The 14,768-nt window shown below is 41.0% G+C and overlaps 1 protein-coding gene across 4 annotated transcripts in view; it reads right to left on the bottom strand.

Moving 5' to 3' along the window:
* TTC28 (tetratricopeptide repeat domain 28) overlaps positions 1-14,768 on the bottom strand; it is a 511,132-nt gene that overhangs the window by 126,729 nt on the left and 369,635 nt on the right. For all 4 annotated transcript variants that reach the window (XM_069961294.1, XM_069961296.1, XM_069961295.1 and 1 more), the window contains 2 exons: positions 14,424-14,642; positions 13,245-13,410 (listed from right to left, as the gene is read on the bottom strand). In XM_069961294.1, coding sequence (XP_069817395.1) covers positions 13,245-13,410; positions 14,424-14,642 — 385 coding nt within the window. The remainder of the gene's footprint in view (positions 1-13,244; positions 13,411-14,423; positions 14,643-14,768) is intronic.

The following is a 14,768-nucleotide window of genomic DNA, read 5'->3' as shown; positions in this document are numbered from 1 at the left end:
TATCGTTTCCTGTAATAGGGCCCTAAGACTCCTAGATGGAGTGAAACAATTGGGTTGATTTATTAACAATTTGTATATTTTAAGTCGTTATGTTGTTGGTTGTGTCGAATTTTCCAAATTCACTAATGCGTCCCATTGCCCTCAGTAAATTTGTCAGTTTTTTCAAAGGACAAAACCAAAACCCAACTACCCCACGATTTTTAGAATAGAAAACCTGTAAAAAAAAATGACGGTTTGCTTAATAAATTTGTAAATTGTGGTGGGTTTTAAGGGACACACCCACAACACACCCACGGCACACCCACCTGGTGGGGGTTTTTTGGACAAAAGTGACACGTTTGTCAAGTTTTTGGAAAAATTGTGTCACACCTTTAGTAAACATGTCAAAACACCAAACCGACAGGGAAAATTAAAAAAAAAAAAAAATAATAATAATAATTTGCTGCCGAGAACACGTTAATAATTCTGTCCCAATGACTTGAAAGAACGCTACCTAACCAAGAGGGTGTGAGCTATTTTGCATATCTTTTTTTCTTTGAATTACCAGTAGAGCTGGAATGGCCTTTAAATCCCCACACATCTTCATGATGCTCTCCTTAAAGGAGTATTCCGGGAAAAATTTACTGATCAGCTCCCCACAGACAAACTCTGTTCACTGTACAGTGCGGCGCAGAACAGCTGATTGGCCGATCAGTTACTGATTAACTAACCTATGAAGAGCAAAATTTTGCCTGGAAACGCCCTTTAAGGAGGATTAATTTCCCTGTGATCTCTGTTTTTAGTTAAAAGTTTTTACTGGCAAATAACATGTATCTATTGGTCTGACACAGCGAACACTATGGGAGCTGGATTTTATGGAGAAGTAAAAGCATTACTGATATCTGGAAAGGTCTACACTACCAACTACAGTAAATCCAGAGGGTAAATGCCGAGTGCGATTCTGGTCACTGATAAGTAATGATCGCCATGGCCAAATGATTTGGAGACGGTGTCAGAAAGTAACAGAAATCATGAAACACAGACTGGGGAGGAGGATGGATCAATAAGATAAGTATATCGGAATGATTTTTAGAGTTATAATTGGTGTCCAAATAAATCCCCGGATATCCCCTTTGAGTTGGTCGTTCATTATTTAACACTTCAGGAGGAATCCAAATTTTTTGCCCAAGGGACTCCACAAATTATGATCCAATCCTGATGTATGAAGTTACTTGATGTAGTTGTTGTAGCTCTACAGAAATCAATGGATGTTCAGATTGGGTTGCCGCCATTTACTAAAAACACTATGACATATTTACTGCAATACATTATTGTTTGCCAAATCTATCTATCTATCTATCTATCAATCAATTATCTATCAATTATCTATCTATCAATTATCTATCTATCAATTATCTATCTATCTATCTATCTATCTATCTATCTATCAAATGTGTTTAGTTTAAAGTGGTTATCCAGTGCTACAAAAACATGGCCATTCTCTTCTAGAGGCAGCACCGCTCTTGTCTCCAGTTTGGGTGCAGGTTTTGCAATTTAGTTCCATTCAAGTGAATGGAACTTAATTGCAAACCGCACCTGAACTGGAGACAAGAGCGATGCTGCCTTTAGAAGAGAGTGGCCATGTTTTTGTAGCACTGGATAACCCCTTAAAGGCCATGTTCACACATGGCAAAACAACTCACACTTTTTTTTTTTTTTTATCAAACAACGGCCGTGGTTGCAGGTTTGCACCATTGATTAATCACAGCAGCCAATCGCATTAACCCCCATGGAATCCCGGTCATAGTGTACACACACCATAGCCTAAGGCTATATTAACACACAGTATTTTTGCTCCAAAACCAGGTGTGGATTAAAAACACAGAAAGGCTATGATCACACACGGCTGTTGTTTAAAAAAAATAAAATATTTTCCATTATACTTAATTTCAACGGTGTATAAACATAGCCTTTGTGTGTTTTTAATCCGCTCCTGGTTTTGGTTGAAAAATACTGACCAAAATACTGAGTAAAAATACTGTGTGGGAACATAGCCCAAATGTGATGTTTAGATACGATCTTAGGTTTGTTCACAACCTGCTGAAGCTTCTGCTCTGTCGGCAATGGGAGCCAGGTGAGCTAATCCCCACCTCTTTTAGGTAAACCCCATTCTCTCAGCTGGTCCCTCAGATAAAATGGAGGGGATTAGGACAAGGATGCCTCTTTTCTCTGCAAGGTTTCTGCTAGACTAGCTGTTTTAAGATTTAAAAAAAACAAAAAAAAACAGCGCTTTCAGTTATATTTCTGGATTCACTTTTACCTTTGGTGATCTTTTATACAGATGATCCTTTTAGGAAATGATGGTATTTTAGGCTCCGTAGAAACACAATTTAACTAGAACTAGATTATGATTTAAAAGTGCAATTCCCATCCCACAGTGTTATAGTATACAGCTAGCCTATGACATAACATGATGATGAAAGGGGTTTGACCTCTGAGACCCTCACCCATCCTGAAAGCAAAATGGACATGTTTCCCTCTGCCTTTTTTCCCAGTAATGGCCGCCCGCTGTGCAGGTTTGCATACCAACACCAAAATGAATGCGGTTATGCTGCCGTTCCCTACATACTGGGCAGCCGGGAGCTTTGTGAAGAACCGTGAGGTGCTCTTAACTAGCACTGCCGTCTTTTTATTAATACGATCAGAGAGGACCCTGCCAGTCAAACCCCCACTGATAAGAAACTGACAGCAAAAAGCCATCATTTTCCATGGTGGGAAAACCCCTTTAACTCAAAATTTTCCAGCAACATCAGAAAGCTTGTCATATTAGACTTGACCAAAAAACATAAACTGCCCCCCCCCCAGGAGCAATATTGTTCTATTTTAATAGATAGAATAATTCCTGTAACTGACTCCTTTAAAGGGGATATCCAGTTGTACAAAAACATGGCCACTTTCTTTCAGAGACAACACGACTTCATTTAAAGTGACTGTACCACCAGGCCCAGGCTGAAGCACTGGAGGCGGGCCGACCCACCCTTAGTGGGAGGAAATCCCCGCCCCTCTATGACAGGGTTCCATTGATTCTAATGGAGTCACGTCATGGAGGGGCTGCGGTTTCTTCCCACTGGGGGTGGGTCGGCCCGCCTCCAGTGCTTCAGCCTGGGCCTGGTGGTACAGTCACTTTAAGCTCCATTCACTTCAAAGGAACTGAGCAGCAAAACCCCGCGCAAGCTGGAGAAAAGAGTGGTGCTGTCTCTGGAAGAAAGTGGCCATGGATAACCCCTTTAAATGCCATGATCACTATAGCTCACAGTGTTTAGGAGCTAATGGCAGGCAGCTGAGAGATTGCGGCTGCCTGTTATTATCCCTGGCTCCTGTCGCATTAAAGGGGTATTCCACTCAAACATAACTTTTATATGTTGCTGCCCATGGTGAGACTTACAATTCCTTCCATACTTGTTATCTATTCAGCCTCCTTTTCCCAGTTCTCAGCTTTCTGCTATAAACATAAAAAGCTGTATGAGAGCTTTTCTCTACGTCTCCCCGTCCTCCCCCCTCCCTTCCGAGATGGCTGCTGTAAACAAGTCCCTGGTCGGCTTTATCTTCTTTGTAATGCCGGGAGGTTTAATCTGGGGTAGCTCACTGTAATTAACCCTTCTTGCTACAAAGTTGCAGATAAGGACTTGTTTACATCAACTGTCTCAGAAGGGAGGGAGGAGGAGGGGGAGACGTAGAGAAAAGCTCACATGCAGATTTTTGTGTCTTCAGCAGAAAGCAGCAGCTCAGAACTGGGGGAAGGAAGCTGAATAGATAATAACAAGTATGGAAGGAATTGTTAGTCTCACCATGGGCAGCAACATATGAAAAGTTATGTTTGGGCTAGGAATGTATATAGCCGTATTTCTGATGTGAAGGGGTTAATAGCCAGATAGTAAATAGAAAGCTACACACTGACCAAACAACAGTCCTATATTAGTAGACGAGTCCTTAAAAAAAGTTTTACATAAAATATTTACAAGAATTTCCAAAAAGTACACAGCAAGCCAATCGCTATTCTGTTTGATTAAAAACATAAGTATAGAACTTTTTTTGTACGTGAAAGTGAGGGAAAATTGCAAGCGGCCACTGGAGTCAGGTACGGACATGGAACAGATTAGAATAAGAGAGCAAAGCAACAATCTAAACATTTACTCAGAGCGTGCCGCACATCACATCAAACGGAGTGGCATGCTTGGCAAATGACAATAAACAGACCAACGGTGAGTACAAAGAAGCAACCACATCTTGAAAATGTATAATACAAATAAAAACAGTGCCGCAAGTTCTGAAGGACTTCCAATTCTCCCTAATCCAAATAACTCCATGTATTTTTATTTTTCTGTCATTTGTTAGACCATCCCTGGGAACTGGCAGGATCTCGGTTACCCCGCACTCCGACTGACTGACAGACTTGGCCCCTTCGGGGAAATGCACAGCTAGAAGGGAAATGAGTGTGTTTGATCAAGCTGCAGACTCTTGAAAGGATGCACCTTCTTTGATTTTGTATATCTCAACATGGTTTCTTTCCTGAAAGCAAATAAAGCCAAGAACAAAAAAAAAAAAAAAAAAAAAAGCGAAAAAAGAAAAGAAAAAAGTGTGTTTCTTTATTTGAATTGGGTGAACAGCAAAGAACACAGGAAGAATTAGCCATAGACTGTAATGATATGTGTCCGAGCTATCATAATATTATTGATCATAAATCATCTGTCAGATACTTTTTAGACACCGTATTTCGGTGCCAGGAAGCCGGTTCTGTATCTTTCGATATTTTGTCATTCACTTGACTGAGCAGCTACACGGGGTATTCATGCTCCAAAACCTTCTAAGTCATTGCAGTCATCCGTATACATCCTACCTCTAGTTTTACTTTGGTAAGATGACTTCTCAGAAGAGATTGCTTCAAGTGAGCAGAATAAGAATGATGGTGAAGGGGGGGGGGCAACAGTTTTTTTTATTTCTATTTCAAAAATGTTAGTTTCAACTAAAATTCTGTGGTCTTGCAAAGAAATCCTAATGCACTGTAAATATTAAAGGGGTAGATCAGCATAGAATAATAAAAAATATATTTTAAATCAACTGGTGCACGAAAGAAAGATTTGTAATATACTTCTATTAAAAAAAAGTCTTAAGTCTTCCAGTACTTATCAGCTGGTGTATGTCCTGCAGTAATCGGTATTCCTTCCAGTGTGGAGAATAGGAGAGGTTTTCTATGACCTGCTCTGGACAGTTCCTGACATGAACAGAGGTGGCAGCAGAGAGCACTGTGTCAGACTGGAAAGAATACAGCACTTCCTGCAGGGCATATAGTAGATGATAAGTACTGGAAGACTGGAGATTTTTATTAGAAGTAAATTAGCAATCTCTAGCACTTTCTGGCAGCAAAAATTAGTTTGTTGAACTACCCCTTTAATCTGACAAAATGCTGAAATCCAAATGGGAAAATTGGAGAATAAATGGGAAAAAAACATCAATACTTGGATGAGAACTGTAACATATAACAAACACATAAATGGGAAAATAGCCTTAAAGGGGTAGTGCGGCGGTAAACAATTATTCACAGAATAACACACATTACAAAGTTATACAACTTTGTAATGTATGTTATGCCTGTGAATGGCCCCCTTCCCCGTGTCCCACCACCCCCACCCGTGTACCCGGAAGAGTGGTGCGCTATACATACCTGTCACGTGCCGACTCGTCTCCGATCTTCAGTCCGTGTCATCAGCTGCTCAGCCGCGATTGGCTGAGCCAAACTGTGCTCAGCCAATCGCGGCTGAGCATCTGATGACGCTGAAGAGGGCGGCCGGCACTCAGGACGCCCGGAGGGATTCGGCCCGGCCGTCCAAAGACGACATCGCAGACTGAAGATCGGAGACGAGTCGGCACGTTACAGGTGAGTATAGCGCACCACACTTCCGGGTACACGGGTGGGGGTGGTGGGACACGGGGAAGGGGGCCATTCACAGACATAACATACATTACAAGGTTGTATAACTTTGTAATGTGTGTTATTCTGTGAATAATTGTTTACCGCCGCACTACCCCTTTAAAGCAACTTACAATTTATAAGACAAAACAGTCAGCTATAGTGTCGCCAAGAGGAAGTTCTACAACTGGGGAGGAGGGTGCAAGTATACATGAATAGCTGATGAAAATCTCAGAGGCCGATCCTGGTAAACTAAGAACTCAATAAAGTTATCATGGTCCTCTACACACAATGGATTTCCACTTTCACCTAAAAATCACATTCTATTGTTTTTAAATTTAAAGGTTTTATTTTAAGTTTCAAAAAACAGGAATGAATAGATGAAGGCAGCTCGCAGAACTCCAGATAGGATCAAGAGAAATATTGAGTGCACTGGCTTGTAAAATCCATGTATCTACCAACCGAGAATAGATATGAAGAAAGAAAGATGCCAGCAATCAAAGAAGGTCGCTGTATAGTTGTCATTTTATTCTTATGTTGGTGTAGGTTACACTTAAAAAAATAGCAGTGATGCAAGATGTGACAAAACTGATAGGAGCAAGAATGAAAAAAAATAGATAAATAAATAAAAAAATAATAAAATGAATACAGATAAGCAAGTGACAAAATACTCGAGTATTTTTTAATATTCAAGTATTCTACTTGAATAACAAGCCGCACTGAAAACAATGCGAGATCCAAGTATTTGACCAGGTGTCCCCTACTAGGCAGAGCTGAGGGTACCAGGTTAGTCTGAAAAAGACAGTCTGGCCCCCAGTGTGTTAAGGTAGCCACCTAGGGGGTCACACTGTGCTCTGTTGATGGGGAGGAGGAAAATTATACTTAAAGTGTCACTGTTGTTTCTTCCTTTCTTTCTTTTTTTTTTATGCAGAAATCAATAGTCCAGGCGATTTTAAGAAACTTTGTAATTGGGTTTATTAGGCACATATGCCATTATCAAAAAGACTTTCCCCAGGTCCCCGCCCCCCCCCCCCCCCCCCCCCCCTCTTTCTCATTCACTGCTCATTATCCGCAAATCTCTTTTACATCAGACATGCCCCTGCCTGTTCTTTGGAGAGGGGAGGGGGGAGGAGGGAGATTAGTCGGCAGCAGAGAGCAGGGATTACACAGCGGGACTTGTGTGAAAGCCGTATTCAGAGGTCAGAGAGGTCAGTGCTGACTGTCAGAGGAGAGAGCCTGGTGATGTAGCTGTAAATTAACTCTTTGTTGTCCTGTTTTGGTGCCTCATTTCCCTCCACCCCTCCCCTATCCACAGAGAACAATGAAGACAGGGGGAGAGCTTTAAACTGCTTTTTCATGATAAAAAATTACACAATTACAAGGTTTTTTTAAAATCTCATGTACTATAGATTTCTGCAAAAAAAATAAAAAATTAAAGGACAGTAACACTTTAAAACTCTGGTATTTTATCTGTCTTCAATATTGCTGCTTAGCCAATAAGCGCACACGGTCCTGCCTCAGCCACTGATTGGTACAATCATAAATATACTTTCCCCAGCTCCCCCTCCAATGTGGTTTAAAGTGTAGCTTTCACGGTTGGACCTTCCGGATCAGCGCTGAGATCCTCTGCTAATTCGGAATTCCCACATTTTTCGACCATGTAGAACGTGCGATGGATATCCAAGTGAAATGAAACCTGACCTGTGATTGGTTGTTATGGGCAAATTATACCAGTTTTTGGTTCACACAGATTTATACATCTGGGTCAAGCATAAACTAAAACGCCCAAAGGTCTGTTCACTGAACTAGACAGCCAAAAACCGTTGTGGTTGAAAATAAAAAAAAAACATCAGAAGTGCCACCATGGTGAAGATCATACAAAGACTGCACTTCAAAAAAATATTTATTGGTCGACATTCTTTTAAAGAAATTACTGTATAAAAGATCCTAATCAATATTCTCTATAGGTAAGAACGCTTATAATGTAAATATTCTGCAAGTATAGCAAAACTATTCTGTGTTTTTATAAATATTATTTACTGCCAGAAAACAGTCGGCCTCCAATGTTCTAATTAGATCCTTACAATGACATAGTAAATATAATATGACATTGGGGTCTTGCTTTATAAGCTTGGGCCAGCAGAACCAAGTATGTTTTTTAAAGGGGTACTCCGACCAGAGAGGAAGTGTGTGAAAACAATTACATCCACTTACCTCCCTTACACCCGCATCCAGCTGCTCCAGTCCCCGCTCTTTGCCCACTTCCTGGTTTGAGACTGGACTTGGGACATGACGCCTTAGACCCGCCTATCTATTCAGCAATAGAGGCGGGACCCCGTTACAGCTGCAGAACGGCTGAGTGGGCTTGTCTATGTCCTGTTTTAAGTCTGGCCTCCAGAGAAAAGGCCTATACACCCACCCCCTCCCAGGCGATTGGGAAAAATAGGGACAAGTCCAAGGCACCCCTTTAAGAAAGGACTTTCAACTCCTATTTCACCAATTCTTCTATAGAGACAAGAAAACTCCCCTGGAAGTTGACAGAGAGAGATGACAAACAGCTACTAACCAGAAACTATTAAAATCCAAACACATAATGACATGGCAGCTGTTGATAAGCCAAGAGTAACATCGATTTATGATTGGTGATCATTTAACCTCTGGGATGGGGCTGCTGCACAGCTAGGTGGTTGGGGTACTACTGTATAGGGGAAACCAGTGCTATATCACTATGACTCAGAAATCATGGGTGTCCCAGAAATCATTGGATTGGATGGGAAACCCCCTTTAACATATGTAGTATAGGGTATTGGAGAATATAAACGTACACGTAATATTATACCAAAAACAGCGCAAACAGTAAAAAAAACAGTAAACTGGATGCAGCAGCTCATTATTATGCTAACGCCATTGCTTTATGATTTGGGAAACCCCTTTAACGTATCTAGTATAGGGAGAATATGAATGTACTTGTAGTATTATATATAATAAAAACAGCGCAGGTAAAAAAAAATGTTTTAAAAACAGTAAAGGGGATGTCACAGCTCATTATTATCCTATCGCCCTTGCTTCTTGATTTGGGAATAGCCCTTTAAGGGTATGTTCACATTGTGTAAAAGCGGTGGAGCTCTCTGCCGTGGAATCCCGCCTGCCTCAGTGTCCCACAGTGTCTCTATGGGAGGGCTTGCGTGCCTGTGGGACACCAAGGCAGGTAGGATTCCGCAGCTGAATTCCGCCACTTTTACTTAGTGTGAACATACCCTAAGGGTGGGTTCACACATAACGGATCCACAGCAGGACCCACTGTGGATCCCTGCTCTGTACACCCTATGGGCAGACAAACTCGAAGCAGAATGGACATCCCGCTGCGTGTTTGTCAGCAGCCTGCCCCGTTAACCCCCCGTCGGCGGAGCCTATATATCACCTGGTCCCCGCTCGGGCTTGCTTCGGGGGTTCCCGGGACGTCCTGCTCGACCAATCAGTGCGCTGCCCCGCTGCAGCTCACTGATTGGCTGAGCGGGACTTAAAGACACCGGGAGCGCCGAAGCAAGCCGGAGCGGGGACCGTGTGAAGTGTAGGCTCCGGCAGCCGGAGGGTTAACAGGGCGGGCTGCTGACAAACTCACAGCGGGATGTCCATCCTGCTGCGAGTTTGTCTGCTCATAGAGATTACATGGTAGGAATCCGCAACGGATCTGTTACGTGTGAACGCACCCTAATAAGGTTTCTGTTTACAAAGTGAGTCCTTTTTTATTTTGCAAATAAATATCCTTATTCATAAATAAATAAAAAAAACCTTGAAGCCTTTTAAATGTCTTGTTCTGCTAGATGTACCAGCTTTGTGAGAAGAATCTTGGAAGGTGGGTTATTGCACCCCAGACACCCCCTCGCAATCTGTCTCCTTGCTGACTGTGATATATATCTAGTCGGCATCTAGTCGACACATTGTATGTGAATCTGGCGCAGTCCTGACAATATAAAAATGTAAATCAGCAGTACCAGGGACTTGTCTTTTGACAAGCACCACATGTTCTAGCTTGGGTAAATGACAAAACCTTCTCCTTTATAATGACAGAGTGTTTTTACTCTGAAGCAAACAGAAAGAAAAAAAAACAATAAAAAAAAATCTTATAGTAATACGGAGGAAGTAGCAGCCGTCTGTGATCCTACTGAAATGTGCAAGGAGCGTGTGACGATAGTGGTAGAAGTGCATTGCCGGCGTCATTAAATATAATGGTGCTTGTGCGCAAAGTGCTTTTGTCAGAGGTCTCTTTTAGATCCGTGGATATCTCTTTCCTTGATAAAAAATCCCCTGGAGGTAGCGCTCACATAGAAGATGTACCGGCTGTCAGACTCAAACAGCAAATTATGCAGTTTTTACTGACTTCCCCTGCATGCTGCCTGCCTGCCAAATATATTCCCTTTCTGTTTACATTCTAAAAGGACTCATCCTGCACTTTGTATCGATGCTGCTGACTTGGAGCGGCTTCATTCCGCATTCAGTGGTATTATGGGCTGGAAAATGAGCCGAACTGAGGACTATTAGAGGGAAGATGAGATATCCTCTGTGATGAGCCTGCACTTTGCATCATACACTTTCCCAGGACAGGCCATGACATAAGTGGATCTTTTTTTTTTTTTTTTTTTTTTTTACACTTTCTACATGTACTAAGGTGCTAAAAACTGAAAGTGTCGGATATCATTGGTTTAAACTTTTTGACTTTAGTAAGAAAATCTGTTCTGCAGGTTTTAAAGTTCAGATATATGGATTGCAGAATCCTGATATTCTTATATCTATTTGGCATCGCTACAGGTCATGAGCAATAATTCAATTTTGTGTCATATTTTGTGCAACGTCCAGATGACCTTAGATGTAGACTTATTTATCAGACCAGAACAACTTAAAGTGTCACTGTCGTTTAGATTTTTTTTTTTTTTTTTTTTGCAGAAATCCATAGTACAGGCGTTTTTAAGAAATTTTGTAATTGGGTTTATTAGCTGAAAAATGCATTTTTTATCATGAAACAGCAGTTTGAAGCTCTCCCCCTGTCTTCATGGTTTTCTATGGGGAGGGGGGAGGGAGATGAGGCACCAAAACAGGACAACAAAGAGTTAATTAACAGCTACATCCCGGGCTATCTCCTCTGACCTCTGAATACCGTCTTTCATGCAGCTCCTGCTGTGTGTTGCACATGAATAGAACGGTGCTGGCACGGGGAATCCGATGCCGCGGTCCTTTTTTTTAACTACACACAGCGCCGTTTAATACCGAGCACTGGTCGGGGCTGAAGCACTGGATGCAGGCCAGTCCGCCCCCAGTGGGAGGAAACCCCCTCCCCTCTGTGACACGGCTCCATTGGAATCAATGGAGCTGTGGAATCGAGGGGAGGGGTTTCCTCCCACTAGAGGCGGACCGGTCCGCATCCAGTGCTTCAGCCCCGACCAGTGCTCAGTAATAGACCAGCGCCGTACATGGGAACTAGGCTGCAGTTCAAAAAAGGTTGGTAATCATTGGTAATCAGATACATATAATGTAGTTTAACAAATATTCTAGGTCAAATAAATGACATCACAAGTAAGTACATCACTGTCCTTTTTATTCTCCTCATTAATTTAATCACTTTCTGGTCTCCTCTCTGAATGGCAGACATTAGACCTGGCACACACTTTGCCACAATCCCCCTTGCTTCCATGCATGGTAGAGATAGCCAACACTCAGGGAGAAAACCATGTGACTGCTGTTGAACTGAGCATGCTTGACCACCTAAGTGGAATCTAAAACGTGGACAGAACTACAGGCAATAGGTTGCCAAAGCAAAGCAGGTGCACATAGGGGATCAGTATATATTTCTCCAATAGTAAATTAATACATAATGCATCAGCTTATACTTATAAGTCTTAAAACCCCTTTAAAGCCTACAATTCTGTGGTTCAGTCCATGTTCTGATTGTATTCTGCCTTCTTGCAATTAAATACATTGCGAGTAGATTGAAAACATTGACATCGAGGACTCACAAGGTCATCCAGAGCAAGAATTCCTTTTGCACCTGTGCCCTGTACTTTCTAATAAAAAGTTTTTCTCATATAATACTTACTTGTTCTCTATCCACAGGATAGTTAAGAGATTGTGCAAGTGGTCCGACCTCCGTGCCACCGGCAATCTCCAGATCGCCCCTCTGGTTACTTTGTTTTGAATAGAGCCGCGTGTTGTCACATTACCCTTGGCTCTATTAATTCTCTATGGAGCCAACGAAGGAAGTCGTGTACAGCACTTGTCACTTTCTGGCAGCTCCATAGAGAATGAATAGAGCCATAGGTCACGTAACAACCCGCGGTTCTACTCAAAATAAAGGAGCCGGAGGCCAACCTGGAGATCACCAGTGGGCATGACGGTCAGACCCACCGCAATCTCTGACTTGTTTCCCATCCTGTGGATAGGTAAGTAAGTTTTAATTGAAATCCCCCTTTAAGGAAAGCCCATGTATTAAATGTTCATAGCAAAATATGGTACCTCCCATATTATGCATATTCTATATACGTCAATATCTATATCTGTCAGGGTATTCAAGTTAAGATTGTCTGCTACAATTTTTTTCCTTGTTATAAGAGTCTACAGTGTTTGCAAGAAAACAGCTCCATTATAGAAATAAGAAGACACTTCAGATTTATTTGCTGCCATGTTCATAATAGGTTGTATATTCCTGTACAAGTTGATAAGAGACTTTTTGCCGCATTCCCTACAGTCCCTCTGAGATTAGACTATTGTGTGCAAACTATAGAGAACATTAGTCATTAAACAGGAACATCAACTGCCAGGATGACTATATGCTGAGTTATTAACATAGATGGCTATGGCTGGGCACAAACAGCATTATTATATAAGGGCTTTTCCCAACAAACAGCCAGAAAACAGCACAAATATGGAAATGGTATATATATATACATATATATATATATATATATATATATATATATATATATATATATATATATATATATGTATGTCATATGTATATGAAAGAAAGAAGAGCTGTACCTAACTGGTGGCTCTGCATTATATTTACACATCTTAAGCCCTCGTCTGATGAACATTACAAATAGCACAATGAGTCTTGAAGTAAAATGTTCAATAACTGCACCAAGCGACATAGTATATTGACGTGTAGGACAATGGCTGGGTGGTTAGCATTGTTTTCTTGTGGCATAGGCGCCAATTGATGCAGTTCACTTTTTTTTTTTCCTTTTTGGACACATATACAATTTATCAAAATAAAATACACAAAACACAGTAAACAACAAACCTTGTGTAGTAAGAGTCAACTCCAAGGCTTTCCCGGACGTTTGCGATGTGCTGCTCGAGAACAGAACTGTTTGATCCCTGAAAACTTAAGCTTCCAGATTCGGTGAAATCACTGGTGCTTTCTAAAGTTGTGTCTCCCAAATAGTATTCATGAAACTTTAGTATTCCTGCAATAAGATGTCAGGTGTTATTAGACATTATAAATACATTATCTATCTATCTATTTAATATTATAGACTGACAGGTTAAAGGGTGTTTCCCATATTTTATCTCTCGGATATGTCATCATTTTGGGATTGGCAGGAGTCCTCTGAGACCCTCAAAAATCCTGAGAATGAAGGGAACACAGCTTTGGTTTAGCACTTGGCTATTTTTCCTGTGCACCCCAGCCATCCACTAGGCGGGAAACTGTAGCAACCCCATTCAAGTGCATAGGACCAGCTGTTGTTTTCTGCACAGTTGGGTGGTGGCCAGTGCTTCTATGCAGGGAAACCTTAAAAGAAGATCCTGCATAGTGTTGCATCCTTTTTCTTCTCAGAATCTCTAGGAGGAACAGATAACGGACTCCCACCAATCATAAAGTGATGGCATATCCTAGCAAATGGTAAAGCCCCTTTAAGGGGCAATTTGATAAAAAAAAAAAAAAAATATATATATATATATATATATATATATATATATATATATATATATAGTTTGTAGTTTCTTTTATTCTGATTACTGCAATGCTATTCCTTTTTTACACCCCTCCCACTTGCAAGATATAAGGATTTTACTACTTGACTGCAAATGTGCACATTTCACCAATAGCCAACTGGGTGGTAACTTTGTTTCGAAAAGAACTGTGACTCTGAGGGTGTCAATTGGATTCTCCAGGAGCATAAATCTGTGTCTCGGGAGATGCAAATTTTATGAGTTTAAAACTGAACCCAAAATCCCAAGAAAGTTATGACCCTCTTAGATATAGGTAAAACTGGTCACAGGTCCTCTTTAATTGATTCCCTATAATATTGGCTCTAGTGTTTCTGACATACAGAAATCAACAGAGAAGGATGTCACAACGTTCCCTGCACTGAACAATGCTGTATGCTGTCATTGTACATACAAAACAAAAAAAGTATAGATTTCAGATTCATACTTTTTTTCATTATAAACAAATATAAAATAACGTCAGACTTACCGGATCCAGGAGCAAGCAACCAGCTGTAAAGATAGCCTGCAGCCAATGAGTAGTAGAGCACCAGGCCTCTTTGGCTATTTACAGTCTCCAGGATTTGGTCTATTGTCACAGGTGTGTAAGGATCTGAGTCTTGCTGCCCAGTTTGGCGTTCAACAAGCAGGTCTGCAAAAGCTCGCGTCCTTCCTCTTTCCGCAACTGCTAAAGCCTCATCATGATGTCCTATAATAAAAAATAAAATAAAATAAAAAATAATATATATATATATATATATATATATATATATATATATATATATATATATATATAACACATTTTTTAAGTATTTTGATAGGTATAACACGTTTA

This window comes from Dendropsophus ebraccatus, chromosome 3 (assembly GCF_027789765.1).
Source record: "Dendropsophus ebraccatus isolate aDenEbr1 chromosome 3, aDenEbr1.pat, whole genome shotgun sequence".
NCBI lineage: Eukaryota > Metazoa > Chordata > Amphibia > Anura > Hylidae > Dendropsophus > Dendropsophus ebraccatus.
This window is presented reverse-complemented; position numbering and strand designations above follow the sequence as displayed.